Here is a 27446-nt window from a genome sequence, read left to right on the forward strand (position 1 = left end):
TAATCTAGGTGTACATGGGGGTATGTGGATGGGATGGATAGTAAGAGGGTGGAACCTAATGAAATATCTTTAGCAGTTTTTCCACAACATTATAGTGAGGCAATCTAGATACAAGAATCTGACCTAAATTATAAAAGCTTTTGTAGGCACATAAAATTTATGCCATGTGTCAACATCCTAAATGGGCTGAATTTGGAAATCCAAGATGGAAGCCCTAACTTACAAGAAACTCTAATCTATGGGCCTTGGCCTAGCCCAACTCTACATAAGAAAGGCCAGATTCAATGGACTCAAGTGGGACCCGCTAAAAGAGTCCCTAAACTCCCAAAGTTATCTAGAAAGAAATCTAGAGAAAATGATAAAGGCCAAGTAAATCCTGTTCAAGATGGTTATTATAGCCTTAACACTACAGATAAGCAGATAAGAAGAAAATCTTATCACATGGGTCCCACAAGTTGAAGGTGATTGGTTGAAGCTTCAACAGATAAGCTTTCACCAAGAAGGTTGAGACCAACTATGACTCTCTAAACCCATTTTTATAAAAAGGATGTTATTTACAAAGAAATGAATTTTCTTTTTTCAACAAAGTTGGACTCATGTATTTGGATCCCCTCTCCATCTGGTATTTTTTCTTGTGCCTCCTTCAAAGCTTTAACTTTGAATTCTGATAGTGTTGGGCAAACCTTTCCAGTTAAGGAAGTTTGGGGTAAACCGATTCCTCCTATAATTGGGGCTTTCTGTTGGGAAGCTTTCTTGGGAAGGATTAACACTGGTGATATTCTTCAAAGAAAGAAGCCTTTTTGGTGCATATTTCCTAACTAGTGTATTCTTTGTAAAGTTGGTGAGTCCTGCTATCACTTATTAGTTTCTTGTTCATTTGTTTCTTCTATTTGGGAGTACTTCTTTTATCTGTTTGGTTGCAGATGGATTCCTCAACCAGATGTTTGAAGCCTCTTTGGTTCTGCTGCTGGCAGTTGGACAAAGAAGTGGGGGAAGGTTAGCCACAGTTTGTTGGACAATTTGGGAGGAAAGGAACCACAGAATATTTGTTGACAAGGAAAGGTCTAGATGAGCAATAATTGAAGTAATCACCACAGAGGTGTTACAATGGGTGAAGTCTTTGAAGCTATTTGAAGATATTTCTACAACAGCTTTGCTGAACAATTGGAAGGAAGTGGCTTGGTCAGCTCTTAACAAGAGTGTTCTTCGTCCATTGGAGGGGTATTTAGGAATGAGGCGGGCGACATTATTGCTATGTTCTCAGTTCTAATTGAGGAAGGAGACTCTCTCCAAGGCCCAAGTGAAATCCTAGCTGTTTTGGAAGGTGTCAAGTAGGCTAAGGAGCTCAACTTAAGGAGGTTAGTTATAGAGGGAGACTCAAAATTGGTAACAGACTGGCCACAAAAAGTGGAGAGTAGCATGTGGAGTTACTTAAATGAGAAAAAGATCATCAAATGGTTGACTCGAGATATTACAGTGGGGCTACAATGGGTAAAGAGATGTCCTAATTCCTTTGCAAATGCACTAGCCAAACAGTCGATGGGAAGGAATCAATTGTTCTGGGCTTACATGTGATTTTTAAATTTTTGGGGGAGTTAAGAGAGTTCATCTCCCTCTGCCTTTGTACCTACCTTTGTTTTTTCATATTAATGAAATGCTTCTGTTACTGATAAAAAAATGTGAAACATTAGAATTAGAAAAGTTATTTGAATTAGAGAGAGATGGGTTTAAACGTTATGTATTGATTGATACGCTTAGAGTATCGGCTTGTATCGAGTCCGTATCAGCCAATACAGACTTGGGGTGCTCATAAAAAACCAAAAGACTGAACCGTACCAACAAGACTGAACCAAAAAGTTTGATTAACCGAACCAGTCATTTTGGTATTTTTGAAAAACCAAAGGTATTGGTTTGGTTTTGGCTAACCAATATGAAAAACCAACAATTAACCGAACCAACTAATATATATGTATATATAGATATTTATATTATATATATTTTCATATATTTTATAATATTATATTATATGTTTTTCTAATATTTATATTATATATTTATATATGTATATATTTATTGATAATATATTGTAAATCATCAAATAACCGAAAAACTAAAGAATCGAACTGGTCAAAAATTGAACCAATCAACTGGCCAACCGGTTGGTTTTGGTTTGGTTTTGTTTCATGTTTTTTTAAAAAACCGATGATACTGATTTGGCTTGGAAAATAGGCCCACGGTTCAGTTAATTGGATCAATACAGGCCCATGGTTCGATACAGACTAAAATTGGATCAATACAAGCATGTATTAGCCCGATACAGAAGAAATGGAACACAACATGTAATTTCCTTGCATTACACATATTAGATCCTTGTCGGAACAATACCTGCCAGCTGTACGAGCTGATACATTGCGAAAATTTGAACCTTGCTTCTCACATTGCTCACAGGTGTAGCTAAATAGTTGGGAAAGAGAATATGACTCTCTCTCTCTCTCTTGTGTGTTTCCACATAAAAGTAATGTGCACTTAAAAGGGTGGATGTTTAGATATGATGTGTTACAGGCTGATAGTCTGTATTGAAGCTCGCTCCCCCCCCCCCCCCCCCCCCCCCCTTTTTATCTTTGAAACTGGTTCAGAAGGGTCGGTTTAAGGCTGTTCTACCCCCTGAACCAGGTCAGACCCTGATACGACCCTAAAGGGGTGTGTCGTTAAGCCACCGATACAATATGGTATGCCCGATACGGGGCATATCGTATCGAAATTTTGAACCTTGTTGGAAATGGTTTTGGAGGTTCAATAAACTGCTAGAGAGCTTATTATGGCATGTAATTGTACTAAAAATACAGGACTGGGACCATGGAATGGGACTGATGGGAGATGAGTTAGTGTCATATGGGTGCATACTATTGGAAAGGAATTGAAAAATCCTAGCACAATTAATGAATAGTATCAAGTACAAAGTTGGAGATGGCTCCAGTGTGAGATTTTTGAAGCATTCATGGTGTGATGAGAACTGTGGAAGCCCAAGACAATGAGGCTAGTATGGTGGAAATTTATGTAGCTATAATGAAGTTCTAGTTTGGGGTTTAGAGGAATTTTAAATGATTGAGAAATATAACCATTAATTTAACTGTTAAAAAAAATGAAAAGTGTCATACTATGCCCTAACTATGAAGATAGGATGGTTTGGTCCCAGGATGTCTGGATTGTTCACAGTTTGGTCTTTCTTAAAGAGGATGAATTCCTCGACAGTATGTGCCTTACCTAGCTTGAATATTGGTGCTTGGAAGTTCCATCAAATATGGCTTTCCTAACTTGGTTAGCTGCTCTAGAAGATGCTTATCACTTGTTAACCTGATGAGGAGAGGTATGGTAGTAGACAACTGTATATATGTGCATTATTATGAGTAGGAATCTGCTGAATTAAAAAAATATGAAAGAAAGTAGTTTCTTGAAGAGAGAAGGAGAAGAAGAGAAGAAGAGAAGTTGAAAAGAAAAGAGAGCAATAATCTGGCCGCCCCCTTCACTTATTATTTATTCTAAAATAATAGAACAATACAAAGACAACTATGCCCTTATAGAGCGGAAAAACATAAAACAATTTATATAACACTCAAAACATTAATAAAATTTGGACTCACATAACTACTGTGGTCTCCACATCCTATCTAACAATTAACATAAAACATCTACTCAGAAAAACATCATAAAACTAATTAATCTTCAACACTCTCCCTCAAGTTGGGAGTAATGTCACACATTCCCAAATTGCGTAGATCATGTTCAAGCTTGTTCCTTGCCACCCCTTTAGTGAGAACATCATCCAGTTGCAACTCTGAAGAGACATAAGGCAAACAAACTTCTCCGGTTGTTACCCTTTCTCTTATAAAGTGTCTATCAACTTCAATGTGTTTTGTCCTATCATACTAAATTGGATTGTGGGCAATATTAATCGCAGCCTGATTGTCACAGTATAACATCATAGGTTCCTCTGCTTTCACCCCAATCTCACTCAAAAGAGATCTAACTCAAAGAAGTTCTGAGACACCATGAGCCATGTATCTATACTCAGCCTCTGCACTTGACCTTGCCACAACCGCTTGCTTCTTACTCTTCCAGGAGATCAAGTTTCCACTTACAAAGGTACACACTCCTGATGTAGACCTTCTGTCATCTAAGCATCCTGCCCAGTCTGCATCTGTATAGGATTCTAGCTTCAGATTCCCATGATTTGAGAAAAGAATGCCTCTGCCAGGGTGCTTTTTCAGATATGCAAGTATTATCTCTCTTCTAGTGTTGAACCCAAGGTGCATGCATGTACTGACTCACAACATTGACAGCATAAGAAATATCTGGTCGTGTCATATACAAATACAGCAGTTGGCCCACCATTCTTTGATATCTCTCCACATCCTTTACCAATTCACCATCCACACCATTAATTCTGTGATTTGGATCAATAGGAGTGTTTGTTGGTTTGGTCCCCAGCTTCCCAGTCTCTCGTAGTAGGTCAAGTACATACTTTCTCTGTGAAATGAAGATCCCATGCTTGGATCTTGCAATTTCAATCCCTAAGAAGTATTTGAGCTCACAAAGATCTTTGATCTAAAATTCTTGCTGCAATGATTTTTTGAGATCATCAATCTCCTCTAGATCATTTCCTGTCACCACTATTATCATCCACATACACAATCAGAATTGACACCAAAGCATCTCTCCTCTTCACAAAGAGGGTGTGATCAGACTGTGTCTGTGCGTATCCAAAACCGATGAGTGCTCCTCTGAACCCGTCAAACCAAGCCCTAGGTGACTGTTTCAGTCCATACAGAGATTTTTTGAGTCTGCACACCTTTCCTTTACCAACATTTTCATAAAAGCCTGCTGGAATGTCCATATATACCTCCTCATGTAAGTCACCATTGAGGAAAGCATTTTTGACATCAAGCTGGAACAAGGGCCATGAATAGGTGGCTGCTAGAGATAAAAGGATACGAACTGAACTCATCTTAGCTCAAAGGTTTCCAGATAATCAACACCATAGGTCTGAGTATTACCCTTTTGCTACCAACCTTGCCTTGTACCTCTCTATCTTGCCATCGGCCTTATACTTCACTGTGAATACCCATCGACATCCGACTGTCTCCTTGTCTGGGGGGAGATCAACTATTTCCCAAGTTTGGGTTTTGACCAAAGCATCCATCTCATCTTGCATGGCTGTTTTCCACTCAGGTTTGGAGAGAGCCTCAGTAACATTCCTGGGTATAGACACAGATTCCAAGGAAGAAGGAAAAGCACGGTAGGAGGGTGATAAGGCACTGTAGGAAAGATGGTGTGAAATGCAATGGGCTTACACTTTCTCTTCCCTTACGAAGTGCAATGGGAAGATCAAGGTCAGTGGGATCAGCTGTAAGAATGGTGTTAGGGGCAGAAACATTATCATCAGAAAACATAACAGGCTCAAGCTCAAGAGGAATACCTGGAACTGTATCTACCGAATCTGGAGTTTCAGAAGGACTGACAGAGAGTGGTGTGGGTTGAGGATGTGTGGAGTCAACCATCATTTGCCGGTGCTGATATTGTTGTGAGGCTGCCCGTAGTGGCTCAGGTAATGAAACTGGAGGTGCAGGTGCTAGGTGAACTGATGCTGGATGAACTGATGGAGGCACCACAGAAACAGGAAGAGGAATAGATTGTGAGTTCTTTTCCCCAAAACTCTCCCCCTGAGGAGAACCACTTGAGAAGAAGAAAGTGGATTCAAAAAAGGTAACATCCGTAGTGACAAATTTGCTCCTCGACACTGGGTCATAACAGCTATACCCCTTTTGGTTTTGAGCATACCCAAGAAAGACACATTTCTTGGCCTTAGGATCCAATTTCTTGCGATGAGGGCCAAGAATGTGAACAAAAGAAACACAACCAAAAACCCTAGAGGTATATGAAATATCTCTCCATCTTGAAAAAGATGGCTAAATGGCACCTTAACCCCAAAGTTCGTGAAGGAACACGGTTAATCACATGTACGGCTGTAAGAACTGCATCTCCCCAGAACTGCACAGGAACTGAAGCACACACCATAAGACTCCTTGCTACCTCGACAATGTGTTTGTTTTTCCTCTTAGCAACTCCATTCTATTGTGGTGTATATGCACAACTGCTCTGATGAACTACACCATGTTCTAAGAGATACGTGGTTGGGTCCTTCTCAAAGTACTCTCTAGCATTATCTGATCTAAAAGCCTTAGTTCTCACTCCAAATTGTGTGAGAACCGTCTGGTGGAATTGTCATACTAAGTTAGGAACTTCATCACGTGATTTCATCAAATATATCCAAGAATATCATGTATAATCATCCACAAACAAGAGAAAGTAACGGAATCCTCCCATGGAAGAGATTTGATATGGCCCCCATACATCAGTGTGAACAATATTAAAAGCAGAAGTACTTCTTTTATTACTTGGTTTAAAAGACTGTCTACAATACTTTCCTAACTGACAACTCTCACACTCCAAAGTAGATAATTGAACAGACTCAAACAACTTTGAGAAAAGACATTTCAAAGAACTAAAAGAAAGATGTCCCAAGCGATTGTGTCAAAGCATAATCTGGTTCACTGACTCTGACCCACTACTACTGTTGCTGCTAACATGTTGGCCCTGATGTCTCGGAATCTCATCCAGAAGGTAGACTCCATTCACCTCACGACCACTCCTAATCATCTTCTTTGACTCAGATGCTCCTGAGTCTATAATCCACGGAGGTCCCTCCTTACTTGAAGTGGATGCAAGATTTGCAGTTGCATATGAACTACTTGCATGTGCAAAGGAAGTGGTGTAGTTGGCTCCTGCATTATGCTGCCATCTGGATGGCTAGAGCTGGGTGAATCTTTCTTACTCATAAGCTGTCCAAACTTTTCCAATGTAGTTGCATATGAACTACCTGTATGTGCAAAGGAAGTGGTCTAGTTGGCTCTTGCATTTTGCTGTCCATCTGGAAGGCTAGAGCTGGGTGAATCTTTCTTACTCATAAGCTGTCCAAACCTCTCCAATTCTGTTCTCACTGCTGCTACTACAATGGATTCCCAATCAGTTTGGGAGAGAGGGGCTGAAGAGTCTCCTGTAGTGGCTACATTTGCATTTCCCTTCTTGTTTCTTATCCGAGTAGGCATAAGATTTGGATGCCAACAAGTGTTCCTGGTATGCTTAGGCTTCTTGCAATAATGACACACCAAGTCTTTCTTATCTTCCCTTCTAGTCTCACTACTCTCCTTGTCTCCATTCGGCTTAGGTTTTGTTGTACCAACCATAGCCGACTGGTCAATCCCAGGCTGTCTTAGCATTACATTCCTCCTACTCTCCTCTCCAGAGACAAAAGCATAGGCCTGAGAGAGTGTCACACACTCCCTAGAAAGAATATGCTGCGTAGCAATGCCAAATTTAGGGTTCAGCCCTGCCAAGAACTCAAAAACCCTATTCCTCTCTACCAGTCTGTGATAAGTTGCTGCATCATTTACACTTTCCCATACCACAGTTTCTAAGTGATTTATTTCCTTCCATAGGGTTTTCAGCATGGAGAAATACACAACAAGAGGTTTTTCTCCCTGTTTCATACTTATCACCTGATTTCTTAACTGATAGGCTCTGGCTTCATTTTGCTTCTGAGAGTAGGTTTCAGTCACTCCATCCCAAATCTCCTTAGCAGTATTAGCCCATAGGAATTTTTTTGCAATATGAGGTAGCATAAAATTACACAGCCAGGACATTACCATGTAATTCTCTTGCACCCATTGGGAAGAGTCTGTATCAGGTTTTGTCTCCTCCCCAGTGAGATACCCTAATTTTCCACGGGCACCAATAGCCATCTTAGCTGATTGTGTCCACTCCAAATAATTTGTATCATCAAGTTTTACTATAGTAATGATCCCAGACCCAAAAATATCATTACTACCTCCAACACCCAGTCCCACAGTACCGGTAGATTTCATCTCGGTATTCGAACTCTCCATTTTACTTCAAACAGTTCAACAGTAAGAAAAAAGTAGATCGGAGACCTTCAAAAAATAATTTAATATCACATACACAGAAGCCAACACTTCTGGAAGAAGAAAACCCTAGTTGGAGGGAAATCCCTCTCCTCCCCACGGCTCCCAACAGAGATAAAAGTGAATCGATCACTCCGGGAGGCCTAGAAAAATTCAGAAACCAAATTGCCCTCTTCAGAAAATCAAAAGAAAAGTAACAATACATGGGCGCCCAAGATCAGATAAAAAACAAAGAGTCCAACTTTTCTGAGACTCTTCCCCGTACTCCAGTTCTTCCTGATTTTGATGCCGAACAGTAGATCACCTTCTTGATGTCTAGATCCCACCAAAAACTCAAGAACTGGGCAATCTATAGCAGATCAATCAGCCCTTTACTACTGTGGTCCCCACCTCCTATTTAACAACTAACATAAAACATCTACTCAGAAAAACATCATAAAACTAATTAATCTTCAACATTATGCATTTGCAGAGGCTAACAATTGTCTTTGCTTCAACCATCAATTCTCTAACAAAATATGGGCTAAATTTCTTGGGATCTTTGGTTTTTCCAGGATCATGTTGAAGGTTTTCTTCAGGGTCAGCTCAAAAGTTTTCAATAAAATAGGAAAAAAAGTGTGGAACATGATCCTTCGACAATGTTTTGTCTATCTGGATTGAAAGGAACACATGTATCTTTGAATAGGAAATCGGTATGGTTGAGTTTGTAGCAAAGAAGGCTTATGGCATGCTATTCTCATGACTGGTTATTTACAAAGCATTCTGGGGTATCCTTTAGAACTCATTTTTTGGGGCTGAAATTTTAGTTGGAGCTAGCCAATTCTATATATATTGTAACATTTTTTTTATGTTCTCATTGTATGGTTCCCTGTAGTGCATGGCTGCTGATGTAATCACTATTATACTTTTGATCTTATACACTTCTTTTCCTTTTTCAGAAAAGAATTTTGCTTTATCCATGTTTCTTGTGAGCCATGACCAATTTATTAATGGTGAATGAATCAACTATTGATTGGGCTATCAGAGACCCCAAAAGGTCAGTCCTCAATGGTGGGAATCATGGAATTTCAAAATTATTTTATCCCAATCAAGATGGATTCGAATTCCCAAGGGAGAAAACAGTTTTCTCTATGGATCGACCTTGGATAATCAAGCAATTTGATTTCCAAAACATGGAAAGAATGTTACCTGATACGGATACTGAAAATGTAGCTCCCAAGGTTGTGTAACATGCCCAAGAAATCAGCCAAACTTGTGCTCTAAGCTGATGATGGTGCAACCCAATTCAAGAACTTGATCTAGGTCAGGACTTGTGAGAATCAAACCTTGCTGATTTGCACTCCAATGGACTGATTGAATCTCCTCTGCTAGAGAGACTAGGGTTTTTGTTAGAAAAACTCAGAGAGAAAAAGATAAAAAAAGTTCTTCTCAAGCCTTGGTTGAATTAGGGTTTTTGGGTAGACAATCTTGATTGTGTATCCTCTCTTATGTCTCATACATTCTAACTAGAACTGGACTTCTAAAGTCCTAGTAGATGTTTCAAAATTGTTTCCAACTGTTTTGGAGACTTTCTAATTGGGATAAGGTCCTAATCTAATTAGGAGTTGGAGAGAATAAAGTTATTTCCTAATTCAACTCAAGACTCCCAACAACATAACTTCCTAGTGAAACTAGGTATGTTATTGGTCAAACTTGCCTTTGTGGAATATTATTAAAACTCTCAAGTGAGTATTTATTCTCACATGGCCAACCAGCTCCTTTGGTCTCTTCCTTATATGGCGTGGGACCCACCTAGTTTGCAAGTTATACCACATGGGTTTGGTCTATATATTGAAACACATGGGCCGAATTCACTAAGTGATCCTTAGTGAACCGCCCACAATCTAATTGGGCTTGAATTTGGCAACAGTTTGGCTGATAGCTTAGCAAAGCAAGGGGTTCAAAGAACATATATGTTTTGGGCACATTTGTAATTCTGTCCAGGGTCAGCTGACTTAGCTGATTTCTTTTACAACTTCTTGTTGTATCCTAATCTAAAGTTTTCTAATTAATGAAAATTTCAAAGTTATTGATAAAAAAGACACTTTATTACAAGTGGGATTTGGCTTTTGCCCACCCCTATAAACACAAATCCAATAGTTTTACATGAGAAAAGTGCCCCTCAGGTTTTATTCCAAGTAGACAGACACTCACTCTTAACCTCTCAGCTCATAATATCAGTACACTGTCCACAGGGAAGGACCTCTTCCTTGACTGGAGGATGTAGTGTCACACCCTCTACTTAGATGGATCCCGATGTTAAAATCTTTTGCAAACTCTTTTATAAATAAACTATTTATAGATATAAATACGTTTGCAAATTGATCTCAAAACAAGTTGAAATCCACTACCGGCAATTTTAGGTTTCCATCAGTGAGAGTGTAAACCAAGATATTATGTTTATCTGACAAAGTGGTTGATCTTTTCACAATGATCACCTACTCAAGTGATCTTCCAAATTGCTCCAACATGCCTAGGTATTTGACCCATAGTGGACCTTACTGGTTGGCATGCCAAAAGCAGCCCAATCCAACACTTAGTTTAATATCATTATCAAGTTAGGGATTAACTGCAACTTTCCAGTTTTTGCCCATCTGTCTCCAATGTCTTGGGCATAATTGGAATTAGTCCTGGTTCAGCATTTCACTAAACACCCACTCATTGTAGCTTAGGTCTAACCTTAGCAGTTGAGACAAACTACCCCGCCAATTCGTTAATATAATTGTGTTAGCCTTGACATGATAACTCCCTAAGTTTATCAAACAGCTGAGAACATTCTAAACTAACATAAGTCTCATAAATGTCTAGTTTAAGGGGTGATGCACAGAAACATAACAAAACACACATGAAACAACAATGTTTGATTTCATTCAATAATAAATATCAGATTATCAGATTACGCCTGGTTGGATCTAAGGGCGTACACTTTCTAACATGAACAATCCACAGAAAAAAGGATCATACAAATAGGTTTCAAGTATGCAATCTTTCTGAGTTCCTTATTTACATGGGCTTTGCATTTTTCTTGGGGAGCAGTTGATTAAAAGCCATACATTATTCATCAATACCTTAAGCCAGGAAGCTGTATTATAAAATGGAATCAAACTTCTCTTTTCTTTATGCTTTTCTATTTGAATGCAGTATTTTTTTTTTCTCTTTACCTGTATTTTGATTTCTGTTAATTTGATCTTGTGCTATTTTGAAATGCAGAGCTGGAACTATTATATCTGAGACGTGGGAGGATGGGCAAGTGTTGAAAGATCTTAATGCTCATCTTGTATGCTCTTTTTGACTCTTCCTTTCTTGTTCACAACTACTGAGTTTGTTGCTACTTTCCTGCTTGTGCTCATTCACAGTGAATCATTTTATACTTATCTCCTTTTTTGAGTTGGGTAGCTATATTCAAGCTATAATATTTTCAAAACTTGAGCAGTTAACAACATGACAATTGAACAGGACATGAGCCTTTAAGGGGGTGCAATAGAAAGACAAGGATCGTTTTTTTTTTTTTTTTTTTTTTTTTTTGAGAGAAGGTCAAGGTCAGGGACCAAAAAAGGCTATCCCCTCTGACCTTGACCTCCACCCTGCTTTACAAAATGATTGCCATGTACAAAAAAAGACTCAAAACCTACACCCTTAAATGGCCTATGACCAACCATCCGTGAGAACATCTTCCTCATAATTTTCTGATAAACAGAATCAGCTGAACTAAACTTGTTTTTGAAGGCTCATGCATTCCTTTCTTGCAAAGACACTAAAATACCACCGCTGGGGTTATGTTCCAGATCAGCTTTCCTCTTTCACTCAGCCCTTCCACTCTCCAATCTCTTACAAACTCCTCTATTGATTCACGGCAGCAACTTATACTTCAAATTCACCTGAAATTCTGCTCCAAATTCCTTGCAAGAAACTACAGTGCAGCAAAGAGATGATTCACTGTTTCCAGCTTTCCTTCACACAATACACAGCTATCTGAATCTAGCAATAAGCCTTTCTGTGAGAGATTGCCCTTGTGAGTGTTCTGTTAAGGTAAGCAGTCCATACAAGAAAAGACATGTTTGAAGGCACATTTTTACTCCAGATGATGTGAACTGGGACTGATTATCCTGCATTGTCCAATCCTTATAAAGGACTTAATTGTGAATCCTCTAGTCTTCTACCATTTCCAAACTCTTGTCAGACTTGGCAAACTCCACCTGTGTATTGTACAAAAGCTGTAGCAATTCCAGCCACTCATCCACTTCCCAATCATTTAAATTCCTCCTTAATTGTGGGGCCCATACCACATTGCCATCTTGTATTTGCAAGCAGTCAACAACTTTGACTTCTTTGTCCATAGTTTTCAAGGCGAGGCTAGGTGACAGGGGGCGCCTTGTCACCTAGGTGATGGATTTTTTAAGTAAAAAGCATGCATCCTAGGGTAGTTCCCTAGGTGCCATAACCATATTTCCTTAATAGTTATTCATAATTTTCATAAGAAAAGTATAAAGTTCATTTTAAAGTATAGAAAATCAATATATTCACAAGAAGAAAAAGAAGAAAGAAAAGAAAAGTGAAAAAATATACGGGCTGAACCCTTATTTTTGTTATAGGAAAAGAAGAAAAGAAAAGAAGATAAGAACAAAAGAAGAAAAAGAAGATATGGGAGGAGAAAATGTGTTGATTAGACAAAATTTTAAGTTCTACCTTTCTTATTGGTTCAGGCTTTGAAGTCTTTGAGGGTTCAATACAGCATTTAGCAATGTTTGTGTTGATTAAACCCAAATAAATAAGAAAACAATAAAAAGAAATTAATATATAAACAGACAAAATGAATGTTTTAGTTTAATAATCTATTTATAATTATAGTCTAAAAAACAAAGAATAATAAGTAATTTATAACAGAAAGTACAAAACTGCTTGGCGATTAGCCGATTAGGTGAGGCAAGCCTCCAAGGCCACCTTGTCGCCTAGGCGTTGTCGCCTTGACAACTCCACACCAAACATGTTCCCCGTTTACTATTTTGAATTTCACTCCTTTTGCAAGCATATTATATGCCTTTTCAATTCCTTTCCAGACTGAGCACCTGTAGGATTGATTTGAAGCTCTTGGGTCCGACCCCAAATTCCTTTCTCCATATTTAGCCTGTACCACTCTTTTCCACAGCCCTTCTTGGTTCTCCCCAAACCTTCAAAACCATTTCCCTAGCAAGGCAACATTGACATTCTTCACCCTTTTAACACCCAATCTTCATTGTGATTTGGGCTTGCAAATTTTATTCCACTTTATTAAGTGGTATTTCTTTTCCTCCTTCCAGCCTCTGCAAGGCAAGTCCCTCATTTTCTTTTCAATAATAGTTGCCATTCCTGCTAGAATTGGATACAAAGATAGAAGGTACATTGGGGGGGGAGGAAGATAACATGCTTCTTACCAAGGTAATTTTGCCTCTATAGAAAAGGTATTTCCAGGAAGCCAATCTCTTTTCAAGTCTTTCTACAGTTGTCTCCCAGATTATTTTGGAGCTGCATTTTACTCCCGAAGGCATTCCCAGATATTTTAAGGGCAGCTTTCCCACTCTGCATCCCCAAATCTCTGTCCAACTAGCCAACTCGTGCACCTCTCGGGCTCTCCGACAGCCACTAGCTCACTTTTGCTCATGTTCACTTGCAGCCCTGAGACTATTTCAAACCATTTCAGCACAGCCATTACAAATTGCAACTGCTTTTGTGATTCATCACAGGAAATAGGTAAAGTGGATTGTATTGAAGTCACCCCCTACCACCCAGGGCTTGTCCCATTTTTTCTTTCACACCATCTAGTTCTGTCCAGAATTCTTCCCTCAACCTGTTGTCATTTGGACCATACACTGAGGTGAGCACAAACTCCCATCTAACTGCTTCCACTATGTCCGCGTCCCAAATCACTACCCTTTACCTCTGTCCCACTTCTGTATGCTTATGTACCCTTTACTTCCAGTATGTCTGTGTCCCAAATCACTACCAAGCCCCCGGAAGTGCCTTCAGCTGGCAATATTACCCAATCACAGCTACAATCTATCCAAATGCTTCTGATAACTTGAGCTTCCACCAATTCCATTTTGGTTTTTTGGAGACAGAATATCTGCCTTCCAGGTCTTCAGATGAGAACCTGTCACCATTCTCCTACGGCCTGAGTTCAGACCCCGAATATTCCACGAGACTATCTTCATGGTTGGCCCCTCTGGTCAAGTACACTTGGTATCTCCTCCCTTAATCACGGGGAGTTTCTTCCCATCCTTTGCCAACACCCCTGCATTTTCATTCAAGCCCCATTACTAGTCGGAATAGTTCCCTTTGAGTCCTCCTCTTTTTTCCCCCTCCTTCATTTCTTCCAGTGACACTCCCAGGAAAGCACCAAATTCCATGAACTTTGATAGCACCTAGGTTGATAGTTCTGTAGTCGATCCCCCACCATTGAGTGCCATGTCCAAGCTTCTGTCTTGTGACTTACTTCTGTGAAGTTTGGTGGTTCCTCCCCAACTAATGACCATTATGTTGGGATTAAGGAAAGAGGGCTTACCTCCATCACTTCTATGTTGAAACACATCTATTTTGATGTAACCCTTCCTATCATGGTCGTCCTTTCTTCTTCGATGTGTTCTTTCCTTAACATTCCTGTACTGTGTTCATGCCTCCGACTCTTGTGTCTGACTGTCTAACCTCTTTTCACCTGTGGATGTGTTACTTTACTCTGAGGACATAGGGAAGGAAGGCTGCAACGTTAATACCTTCTGCCACTGCAAGCCACCAGCTTCTCCTGTGCCTCACTCAATTAAAGAGTTCGAAGATGGAGAGTATCGAGACTGAGGGGAAGTCTCATTTGGAAATAAAAAAGAGCCTGGGTATTGTGTATCAGTTTGTTTGTCCTTAATCCGAATCAGTATTTAAACTGGTTGGGCTGCCCATCTCTTGATTCGGTTTAAGATCCCTGCCTGATAAGTTGTAGCCCACCTCCTGAACAGAAGTGCAAGACTCCTTGCTTTTACCCGCACCCATAACCTCCTGCACAGAAGTGAAAGGCAAGGATCTTACGGTTTTGATTTTGACCATCTGAACCACTGCAAAGATTCCTTTATAGGACTTGCAATTGAATTGATAACCAGTTCAATGTGCCTTGGTGTTTTACAATCCAAGCTAGAGAAAACAGTTGTATATCAGTTTAATGTGCCTCGGTGGTTTACCCATTCTGTGTATTTGTTATAAATTGTTTTAATCCAATAAATAGATGTGTATCCAACCATAGTTGTCAAGGTGTCTAGGTGAGCCTTAGTGGCCAGAGAGCACCCAGGCGACTAGGCGACTTTATTAGTTTTTTATACATCATTTAAATATATCAATTTCAATGTTTAATAACCTTTTTGGGCCAACGAAAAAGGGGGAATGCAGTGAAAAAGGACAGGGAAAAGAAGGGGAAGGAGTCCTTGTTTCGTTTGAAAAAAACATTATTAAAAATAGTGCAAAAAATACAGGGAAAAATTTAGAAAGTTGGGGCACAGTTCCTGTTTTGTTCCCAAAAGTATTTTTTAGAAGACTTGGACTGAAACAGAAGAAAAAAAAATACCGAAGAAGACTTGGACTGAAACAATGGAAACTTCTCAGTCCTCAGTCTTCTCTTCTCAGTTTTGGTTCAAAACCTCAAACCCAAAGAAACTTTCGTAGTTTTAATAAAAAAGGAATTATCTTAATAAAAATTTGTAACATACAGCAGGGTGTATTCTAATAAATTAAAAACGACCAATAAAATGATATAATTTATATGGACATTCAAAAAAATGATATAATATATATGGGCGATCACCTGGTGTTGGGCGAGGCGACCTATAAAAATTGCATAGTCACCAACTATGCATCCAACGCTGTTCTAGCATGCTAAAATTTTCCCCATGTTATTATATGGGCTTGTAGTCTGTGTATGTGTGGTCTGTGGATCATCAACAAAATGACTTTATTAATGACCAAAAATAGGTATACAACAGTTCAAAGTTCTCAAACCCTGTGCCACAATGTATATTATAGACAGGTATGTTATATAATCAGCATGAATTAGTTTATTAAAATATAAAGGATAAAGAAAGTTACTACCACCACTCCCCTAACATGGTTGTTAATTATACAATTACTTTTACCATCAACAAATAAAAAAGGGTAATTTCATTAATGACCAAAAATAGGTATACAGTTCAAAGTTCTCTCACCCTGTGTAATGATGAATATGATACACATGTATATTATATGGCCAGCATAGAATAATCTTATTAAAATATAAAGGAAAAAGGAAATTACTGCCACCACTCCCTTAACATAGTGTGTTAATTATTCTATTACTTCAACCATCAACAAAAAAACGGGTAAACTCAAAACACCCTCTATAGGTGTCTCACCTTACTACCTAAGCTATCAAAAGTTGCAGATACCCTCCTAAACTTTCATAAGTTAAGTGGCATTAATGTTGAAAGTAAAATGACCAAGTTAACCCTATTTGTTTCACATATGTGATGGGATTCTGTTCTCAAATCCAACAAAACGAAAGAACCTAGGGTTTCTTTTGGAACAAAAGCCTATCACTGCCTAAGAAGTAGAGTAGAAAAATTTAATAGGTTACATGATTTGCAATTAAACATTTCCCATCCATTTTCCTGATGGAAGGCAATGGAAGAGCTTTTTTGATACACTTAAAAAAAGTTTGGGGGGAGGGCATCTGCAACTTAGAGTGTGAAGAACTCTTCTTACCATGGTAAGCTCCTTTGATACTTTGTCTTCTTATCAAATATAAAATCATTAGCTCAACACCTCTGAATACTAGTCACAAGGATATCGGAGATTTCATTCTGGGGCAGTGATTTAAAAGGTGTGACTTGGTGCACAGGCAGGGCACATTTTGAGAAATAAGAATTTCAGACCCTAACATAGACTTGTTCGGGCTTGCCTCGAGGGGCATGGACAAAGGCGACTCATAGAATCAAGAATGCAATATGTTTTATGTCACATTAGCTACTTGAAGCAATGCAATTAAGGTAAAAAAGAGATTGTGGGTTTTACATGCTTGAAAATGCTTTATATGTTTGCTTTTATTTTTAAATTTTCATTTGAATACGCTTTACATGTTATGCTTATGTATTTTAATTTTAGACAATAGGTTTTTTAAAACATTTATTTTAAAATTTAAGTTTATATTTTTTATTAACATTATGCTTAATATTTTTTTTTGCATTTTTTAAAATTTTTGGCATTTGTTTTGAATTTTCTGACTTTTATTTGATTTTTTGCGCCTTGCGCCTCAGGTGCAAATTGGCCCTTGTGCCTTGCGCTTTTAAAACACTATTCTGGGGGCAGTATTGCAAGGTGGTATTCACCTTTTGTTTCAAGAGTAATGTCTTCTAATTAGCAGCTTCTTTGATAGCAAGGAAGTTATTATGCCATTTCTTAAGGCCATTGTTACTTTGGAAGTGGAAGGGGATTCAAAACTGGTCATATCTTGGATAAGATAAATGAATTCAGCACGTTTGAGTTACAGGCGCATGTTCACGGGAGTTAGGTTAACTTTCAAGCAAACTTAACATCAACTTCAGCTGGATTAGAAGAACGACAAATGGTTTGCTTGCTCACCGAAGCTCCGAAAATGCCATATTTTCTAATGTTGCTCATTCATTCATTCTAATAAAAGATATTTTTAAAAGACGCTTAAAGTTATAGAATCCTTTTTTATAAGGATTAAGAATTTAAGGCCCTGATATGGAGTGTTTAACATCACATTACGTATTTGAAGTAATGCAATTGGGAAAAAATAAAGAGATAAAGTGTTTACATGCTTGAATATGTTTTACATGTTATGCTTGATTTTATTTTTAAATTTTCATTTTAAATATGTTTTACATGTTCTGTTTATGTATTTTAATTTGAGATAATAGGTTTTTTAAACATTTTTTTTTAAATTTAAGTTTGTATTTTTAATATATATTGTGTTTAATGTTTTAATATTTTGCATTTTTTTTCTAATTTTTGGATATTTTTTTGCATTTTTGTGGCCTGCTTCAAAAAGGTGCATGCCTCACCTTGCTCCTTGTGCCTTGGGTGCAAAATGGCCCTTGTTCGTTTTTTGCGCCTTGCGCTTTTAAAACAGTCATTCTTTACTTGTCAAAAAGAAAAAAATAAAACTTTGACTTGCTGATTTTTTACCATGAGATGTCCCCTATGGCTCTATTACTTGTTCAATCCTATTCCCTTCTAACAATCATTCATCTGTTTTAAACTGAATCCACGACGCACCAAGGAATATGGATTCTATAACTTTATTGAAGTTTTGTCATGCTAGATATTGTATGAAACTTTTTTCCATTTATTTTTCTAGAGTACTTTGGACCAATTTGTCCCAATGATGCAGTAGATAATGACTATATGGCATATATAGAGTTGAATGAAAGGTAAGTATCAAAATTAAGTGATTTCAGATGATATATTGCATCAATATTGTTTTTTTTTTTTTTTTAAATTTTGCAGAAACATTTATTGGAAACAAAAGAAGCTATTGAGCGGCATCGAAAATCACTAAAAAAACGTCAATCAGGTAAAAGTTTATCACTTTTAGTTGGGGGAAGGTTGTGCTTTGCTGCTATCTTTCATTGTTTATTTTTTGTGAGCTAGAAACTTGATGAAATTCAGACGTCCATTTAAATATGTACAAATGTTATATTTATTCTTGGTGAAAAGCTAGTGGCAATCCTAGTGCATGTGCATTGTGTAATAGACACTGGGGCCCACGCCAACCATGATGTTCCTGCTAATATCTTGTATTATAGTTCTTAGTGTTAGTATTGTTTAGTTCTCAAAATTGTTCACTAACTATTTTTTCTAATCTTTTTCATAAAATCTGCTTACTAATGTACCTTTCAATTGTTTTAATGTTGTCTTCTTGAAGACAAGGGTGATGGAAGTGATGCTGAAATAGGCATGTCAGAAGAAGATTATCTTATCCAGGATGAGATTTGTAAATCCCGGCTAGCTAGCATCAAACGCGTAAGTTTGATTCTTAATTTCAGTTTTCTTCTCACTTTTACCTGTCAAGTTGGCATGCATTATATTTTCTGTATTATTTATATGGTATTACTGGTTTTAAGGTGTAACCAATTAAGCTGTAAATTTTATTTAGGAAGAAGAAATTTCTTTACGTGAGAGGGATCGGTATGAACTGGAGAAAGGAAGGCTTATACGTGAAATGAAACGCATAAGAGATGAAGATGGTTCCCGTTTTAACAATTTTCAGATTCTAAATCACCGATATGCCCTCTTAAACCTTCTAGGAAAGGGAGGATTCAGCGAGGTTTATAAGGTATAAGTATACTACTCTGTTCCCTTCTTTGATCAATATGTACCAAAGATACAAGAACTTTTCAAGCTTGATTATTGGTGTATTTGCGAAAACAAGTTTGGAAGAAATTGTTGAAAATATGGAAATCATTGTTTGCCTATATAGGCATTTGTGAGAATATACTCTTTTGCAGTGATTTGAAGTGGGAACTTTCGAGCAGGCATATGACTTGGTGGAGTATAGATATGTCGCATGTAAACTTCATGGTTTGAATGCGCAATGGAGTGAAGACAAGAAACAAAGTTACATAAGGCATGCAATTCGGGAGTACAACATTCATAAGAACTTGATACACAATCACATCGTGCGGCTTTGGGACATCTTTGAGATTGATCAAAACACATTCTGCACCGTCCTAGAATATTGTAGTGGTATGTATCTACTTAATGCTTTCTGTGACATGGCCTAAATGTGTTTTAGTGTGTTTGTGTTATGCTTACTTCTGTAATATGCTTTTCTCAAGAAAAAAGGTATTTGTAGAATATTTGTCTTCTCCCCTATTAAATTGTACATTTATTTTCCTTTTTCAGGTAAAGATCTTGATGCAGTCCTTAAAGCTACACCTATACTGCCAGAGAGGGAAGCTAGAATTATCATAGTTCAGATATTTCAAGGCCTTGTATATTTGAACAAGAGATCACAGAAGATAATCCATTATGATTTGAAACCTGGTAATGTTCTCTTTGATGAGGTTGGAGTAGCTAAAGTTACTGATTTTGGATTAAGCAAGATAGTAGAGGATGACGTTGGATCTCAGGGCATGGAACTTACTTCCCAGGGAGCTGGAACATACTGGTAATTGGTGATCTAGTTATGTTCTGAATATATCCGTAACAAACTAGGCTGATTTGGTTTCTTGTCAACAGTGCTTTATTTGTTAACTTAAAGGAACACACTGGAAATTTTTATTTGATTATATTATTCACCTGCTTCACATCTTGATTATCTTGCTTCCCTTTCACTTCACCATACTTATAAACAAGGATCAAAATTTTGATATGATACTCCCCATATCAGGTGTATGGTATCAGCAATACCCCAATACTCTAAATAAGGGGCTTTTGACCAATTTGACAGGGTAGGCAGGCCTTAAGACTGAATTCCCTACCAATTAAAAAAATGAGCTAAAAAATGTTATGTGCTACCGAAACACCTGACACGCAAATTCATGCATATCAGGTATATCAATGCTTTGAACCTTGCTTATAATAAGTTAATAACTTTAGCCATCTGGTGCACAATATTTTCCTTTACCCATCAAAATATTCACAATGTTTTGCATCTAACAAAGGTAAGGGCTATTTGGGGTGGGCTGTTTCCATTGTGGTGTTTCCATCAAAAGTAAGGGCTTTCTGCAGTGGGGCTTACCTCAATAAGATCAACTCTTGTGAAGCTTTGCAAAGAAGAAGGTGAAGCTGGTTTCATTGCCCATGTATTTCTCATGTAAAGTGAATGGTGAAACTTTGCAACTGATATCTGGGATTATTTCTTCTCTTGTTATGGATGTAGGTGGAATCCTCCAGCGGAGTTGAAGACTTTATTTGATACTGTGTTTTTCTCTCCTTTAAGAAGAAAGGAAAATTTCTCTGGAGATGCACAAGGGTAGCCATCCTATTGTGTATTTGGGAGGAAAGAAACTCAAGGCTGTTTAATGACAAAGAAAAGGGATTTGAGGAGGTTATTGACATTATTACTATGAGGGTGGTACATTGTGTTAGAACAATGGATCTGTTTGGCCCTTATTCATTTGAGGACATTAGGAGAAATTGGAAAACAGTGGAAGATTCTGATTCCAAGAAGCAAACAGCTGGTACTTGGCAACCCCAACTGTTGCCTTTTGTCAGGTTGAATTTTGATGGCTGCAGTCTAGGTAACCCAGGGCTGTCAGGTGTTGGGGGAGTGATAAGGAGTAATGAGGGGAACATAATTGCTATGTTTTCAGGTCCAATTGGTGTAGAGGACTCAACAAGGGCAGAACTTTTGGTCGCTTTGACAGGAATCAAAATGGCTAAATTACTAAATTACATTAATGTTGCTATTGAAGGAAACTCCATGCTAGTCACTAAGTTGTTGGGCAGCAATCAGGAAGGATCATGGAAATACAAGCACATTATCAGAGAAATCAGAGAAGTCAAGTGGGAAATGTGTATAAATATTAGGTTGGTACCTCAGGCAGTTGACAGTTTCGCAAATGGATAGCCGAGGCTATCTATCTTTCAAAATGCTGTCATGCACATATTTTGATCTTAGTAAATAAATTGTTTGTTACTGATAAAAATGCATCTATCAACTACCACAAAGCACATTTTCCTATTCTATTCCTGGTGATATCATTGTGATAGGCACACCCATTACCACTAATCGGCCCACCAGCATGATACCCATACAGCCTTACCCGAAGACCTATGTGAGGGGACCACGTCAGCTAGTTAGTTACAATTGAGAGAAGACGCCCATGTGATGTAAGGGCTATAAGTAACATAATAGCAATAAAGAAAAACACCTTTTGAGCACCAACAATCATCTTCTCTTCTCTTTTCTTCTGTAGGAGGCCTGAGATCCCTCGAAGAAGCTCCTGAGGTAGGTAGAACCTTACCAAGTGGTATCAGAGCCCAATCTTGCGTTGACATCATGGTGGGAACTAGAGCATCTGTAAGCGATGAACGTATTGGGAAACTTGTGGGAGACATCACTGAGATCAAGGCGGCTCTCTCAGCGGTCTTGGCCAAGCTGGAGAAGGCAACTGTCAGCGAGAACAACGAAGGTGAAGGAGAAGGTAGCAGCCAACCCAGCAACCGATTTGGAGGAAATGGAGTGTTGCGACAGACTAAGATCACCTTCCCAAACTTCTCAGGTGAGGACTCTATACCGTGAATTTATCGGGCTGAGAGGTACTTTGAGAAACATGAACTTCTGAGGAATCAGAGGGTCTCAATCGCCACTATCCATCTAGAAGGAGAAGCAATTCTTTGGTTCTAGTGGTTTCGTTGGTCACATCCCCAAGTGACCTGGGCGGATTTCGTTGATGCTTTGTGTGCGATTTGGACCCACTGGATTCGAAAACTATGATGAACAACTTGCTAAATTGAGATAGATTGGTTCAGTGAGAGAATATCAGGTGGAGTTTGAGTGTGTATTCTCTAGGGTATAGGGGTGGCCGAAAAATGCTCTATTAGGCAGTTTTATTGGAGGGTTGAGGGAGGATATTCGGGTGGAGGTGAAATCTATGTAGTCTTCGACAGTCATGGCTGTTGTAAGGCTGGCCAGGTTTTATGAGGAAAAACTCGGCAGATTCAAAAGGCCACCTAATCGTCCTCAGGGACCCCTATTGAAGACTCCCATAATGGGATGTGGCCCTGAAGATAGAACCGACCTAGACCTGACCATTATGGGATCTACTAAACTAGAAACCCAAGGTTTCAAGCCCAACAACCCATATAAAAAGCTGACATGGGCTGAGATGCAGGCTCGTAGGGACAAGGGCCTATGTTACAACTGTGATGAACGAGGAAGAGCATGCAGTGGAGGGTCTTGAAGAAAATAACTCAACTAACCTTGATATGATATTCGGGCTTGGCCCATCCGAGATTTCGTTACAGGCCCCGACCGGTCTCACATCACCCCAAACCATGCATGTTATGGGTCGATTCAAGGGTCCGGAGGTATCTATTTTGGTGGATAGTGGGAGTACGATGAACTTCCTTTCTGATGACTTGGCCACCCAGATGGGGGTAACCATTAGACCCACCTCTAAATTAACTATTCAAGTTGCCAATGGTAGTCAGATACCATGTGAAGGAGTTTGTAAAGACCTGGAGCTAATCATCCAAGGGGAGGTTTTTTGCGTTGATCTGTACACATTGGCCTTTAGTGGGGCCGACATCATACTTGGGGTACAATTGTTGCAACAATTGGGTCGGGTGGTTTGTGATTGGTCCAAACTAACCATGGAATTCTAAAGAGGAGACCAAACAATAACCCTAAGCGGGTCCAGTCTGCTGGTCCCACAACCAGCTACCCTCAGCTCCATAATCAAAAGTAGTTGGGACTTAAATCGGCACACCTTGATGCTCTTAGGGGCCTGCACCCCTGGCCCACATTTGAAGCCCACACTCAATTAAGGCGACATGGGCAACCCAGATCCGCTGCTACAAGAAGTATTGGCTAAGTACCTTGAAGTCTTCCAAGAACAGCAAGGGCTTCCTCTAGAGAGAACTTAGGACCATCGGATTCCCATCGTACCGGGCACAACATTGGAAAATGTCCGGCCCTACCGGTACCCATACTATCAACGCCAAGAAATTGAGCGCTTAGTGCAAGACCTCCTACAAAATGGCTTCATACAACCCAACAATAGCCCGTATTCTTCCCCAGTTATACTAGTGAAAAAGGACGGTTCTTGGCGGTTTTGCATGGATTACTGGGCATTGAATTCCATTACATTTAAGGATCGGTTCCCCATTCCCTTGATCGATGAGTTGTTAGACGAATTGCGGAAAGCCCGAGTTTTCTCAAAACTGGATCTCAGGTCAAGGTATCATCAGATCCGAGTCCACAAAGACGATTGCATAAAACGGCTTTTAGGACTCACAATGGCCATTACAAGTTCTTAGTCATGTTGTCCGGTTTATCCAATGCACCATCGACCTTCCAATCACTCATGAATGACATTTTCAGGCCCCATCTTCGTAAGTTCATTTTAGTATTTCTTGACGACATTCTTATCTATAGCTTTGATTGGGAGCAACACCTCCTACATTTGAAGCTAACCCCGGATGTGCTAAGGCAAAACCAGCTTTCGGCCAAGCTCTCCAAATGTGTCCTTGGGTAGGGAAGAGTACATTATCTTGGTCATGTGGTAGAGGGAGGGGAGGTGAAGCCCGATCCTGAGAAGGTAGCCAGTATAAAGCATTGGGCCCGGCCCACCTCAGTTAGACAGCTGCATGCCTTACTAGGCCTAACCGGGTACTACAGAAGATTCATCAGGAACTATGGGCTGATGGCAGCAGCACTGACCCAACTTCTATGGAAGGAAGCTTTCCACTGGACGGCGGAGGCCCAACAAACCTTCAACTCCTTGAAGACAGCGGTTTCCTCTCCTCCCACATTGGTCCTACCAGATTTTGAGCAGCCTTTCGTAGTGGAATGCGACGCATCAGGCACCGACATTGGAGCTGTTTTGATGCAAGGGGGTAAACCCCTGGCTTATTTCAGCAAAGTTCTTTCTCCTTGTGCCAAGGCCCAATCCACCTATGTTAAGGAGCTAATGGTTGTCGTCCTATCAGTCCTTAATTGGCGCCACTACCTTCTTGGATGATGCTTCATCATCATAACTGATCAACAGAACCTCAAATATCTGCTGGAACAGCATCTCCTTATGGAAGAACAACAAAAATGGGTGTCTAAGTTGCTGGGGTTTGATTATTTGATAGAATACATAACTAAAGCTTCTAATTGGGTAGCAGATGCCTTGTCAAGACAAAATGAGTTACAGTTGATGGCGGAATCTAGACCTGTGTACCCGCTACTAGAGGTTCCTAAGCAGGAGATATTGAACAGCCAAGAGCTGGGGGCTATCAAAAGGAAGTAGTCCGAGGATCCAACCAAAACACCAGGCTAGACCATGAGGGACTCCCTCTTGTACTATAAAGGAAGACTGGTTCTACCTTTATCATCTCCTCACATAACGGAGCTTCTACAGCTGTTCCATTCCTCTGTTGAACATTCAGGGGTACTAAGGACCTATTGTCGTATTGCAGCACACTACTATTGGAGGGGGATTAAGAGGCATGTGCAGATCTTTGTGGCCAGCTGCCCAACCTGTCAGCAGTAGAAATATGATACTTAACAACCAGTTGAGCTCCTTCAACCCCTTAAAATACCAAGCCAAGTCGGGGATGATGTCACCATGGATTTTCATCACAGGTTTACCGCCCTCTCAAGGCAAGACAGTGATCATGGTGGTAGTGGACAAACTTGGTAAATATGCCCACTTCTCAGCCTTGTCGCACCCACTCATAGCAGCACAGGTAGCATATCTGTTCGTGAGAGACATCCCAAAACTGCATGGAACACCAGCCTCCATTGTCTCTGACCGAGATCCTCTATTTATGGGAATATTTTGGTAGGAGTACTTTAAAATCCAAGGAACACACCTGGCTCACTCCACGAGCTATCATCCCCAATCTGATGGGCAGATGGAGGTAGTTAACAGATGCATCGAGACCTACTTGAGGTGCTTCACTGGGCAGAGACCAAAACAGTGGGTGAAATGGTTATCCTGGGCAGAACTATGGTATAATTCCACCTTTCATGTGACTAAGGCCTTGTATGGGAGAGACCCCCCTGCCATTACGGGTGTCAATTTGACTGGATTTTGTCCAATCCGATCCAATCCAATGTAAGTCCATTATAAATGAACCAGGTCCAATCCAATCCAATGAATGTTATGAACCAATTTGGACCGGTCCAATTCAATGTCTGGACCATCCAATCTATTCAAATTCATTTTGATTTAGATTGGTTTCAACCCAAACTCGGTCCATTGACACATATATTCTTATCTTATATCAATGGACCAGATATTGGCTTAATCCAACCCAATCCAATATAAATTTGTTACGGATGGACCAAGTCCAATCCAATCTAATAAATATTTTGGACCGGATTGGTCCAATCCAATATGTCTTATTGGTCCTTCCAATCCGTCCAAATTGATTTTGGACTGGATGGGTCCAATCCAAAACCGGTCCATTGACACCTTTAGTTGCCATTCTCCCCTACGAGGCAGGCTCCACAACAGTAGCTGCAGTAGATGAGTACCTCACTAGCTGAAACTTAATCTTGCAAGAGCTTAAGAACAATCTGCAACGGGCTCAGCAGGTCATGAAGAATACCTATGACCGCAAATATCGCCTCTTGGAATTCTAGCCTGATGACATGGTTTACTTGAAGCTTCGACCCTACCGACAAACCTCAGTAGCCAAGCGAGCATGGCAGAAATTGGCTCCCAAATATTATGGACCCTTCAAAGTCCTTGAAAGGGTTGGGTCAGTCGCCTACAAACTAGAACTACCACCTTCCTCCAAACTCCACCCTGTCTTTCATGTAGCCCTACTCAAGAAGCAAGTAGGTCAAGAGCAAAAAGCCCAGGCAACCCTTCCAGCTTTCACTGAGGAAGGAGTCATGATCATGGAGCCCCACAAGCTGATAAACTTCCGCTCGGTACGCAAAGGAAAGTACTACATAGAAGAGGCCTTGGTTGTGTGGAGCAACCTGCTGGGAGAAGAAGCTACCTGGGAGTAATACTCTCGACTGCAGCATGAATTTCCCCACATCAACCTTGAGGACAAGGTTGATCTCAAGGTGGTGGGACTTGATAGGCACACAACTAGGCCCATTACCATTAATCGGCCCACCAGCATGATACCCATACAGCCTTACCCGAATACCTATGTTAGGGGACCACACCAGCTAGTTAGTTACAATTGAGAGCAGACCCCCATGTGATGTAAGGGCTATAAGTAACAGAATAGCAATAAAGAAAATCACCTTTTGAGCACGAACAATCATCTTCTCTTCTCTTTTCTTCTGTAGGAGGCCTGAGCTCCCTCGAAGAAGCTCCTGAGGTAGGCAGTACTCTACCGCATTGTTTCAGTGTCAGTACCATATCCTGACTTTCCTGAACTTTCCTGGTGATATCACATTTTCCTATCAAACTTTCCTGAACTCTTAGTTGCTAGAATTTCATCCTTTATTTCCTTTATTGAATGTTCTTGCTCCATTTACCTGGTCTTACAGTGCCATTGTTTAGTTTTGCATAGATCTTGTTCGATCTAATGATTTGTAATGTTTAGATGAAAAAACTGTTAGGGGAAGGCTTCTGTGTGAATAAATTCCTAGGAAAATCTCATTATTCACTGTACCATGCATGTAGCAAACGTGGGTAGTTGGGACCAATCATCTGATCTCCAACATAGGTGATA

The 27446-nt window shown here is 39.6% G+C and overlaps 1 protein-coding gene across 2 annotated transcripts in view; it reads left to right on the forward strand.

Annotated features, from left to right (window-relative positions):
- Positions 1 to 27446, forward strand: part of TSL (Protein kinase superfamily protein) — a 63643-nt gene that overhangs the window by 29300 nt on the left and 6897 nt on the right. For both annotated transcript variants that reach the window (XM_010248844.3, XM_010248845.3), the window contains exons 8-13: positions 11289 to 11355; positions 18594 to 18660; positions 19012 to 19109; positions 19243 to 19422; positions 19622 to 19832; positions 19992 to 20256. In XM_010248844.3, the coding sequence (XP_010247146.1) occupies positions 11289 to 11355; positions 18594 to 18660; positions 19012 to 19109; positions 19243 to 19422; positions 19622 to 19832; positions 19992 to 20256 (888 nt within the window). The remainder of the gene's footprint in view (positions 1 to 11288; positions 11356 to 18593; positions 18661 to 19011; positions 19110 to 19242; positions 19423 to 19621; positions 19833 to 19991; positions 20257 to 27446) is intronic.

This window comes from Nelumbo nucifera, chromosome 2 (genome assembly GCF_055504915.1).
Source record: "Nelumbo nucifera cultivar China Antique chromosome 2, China Antique-T2T, whole genome shotgun sequence".
NCBI lineage: Eukaryota > Viridiplantae > Streptophyta > Magnoliopsida > Proteales > Nelumbonaceae > Nelumbo > Nelumbo nucifera.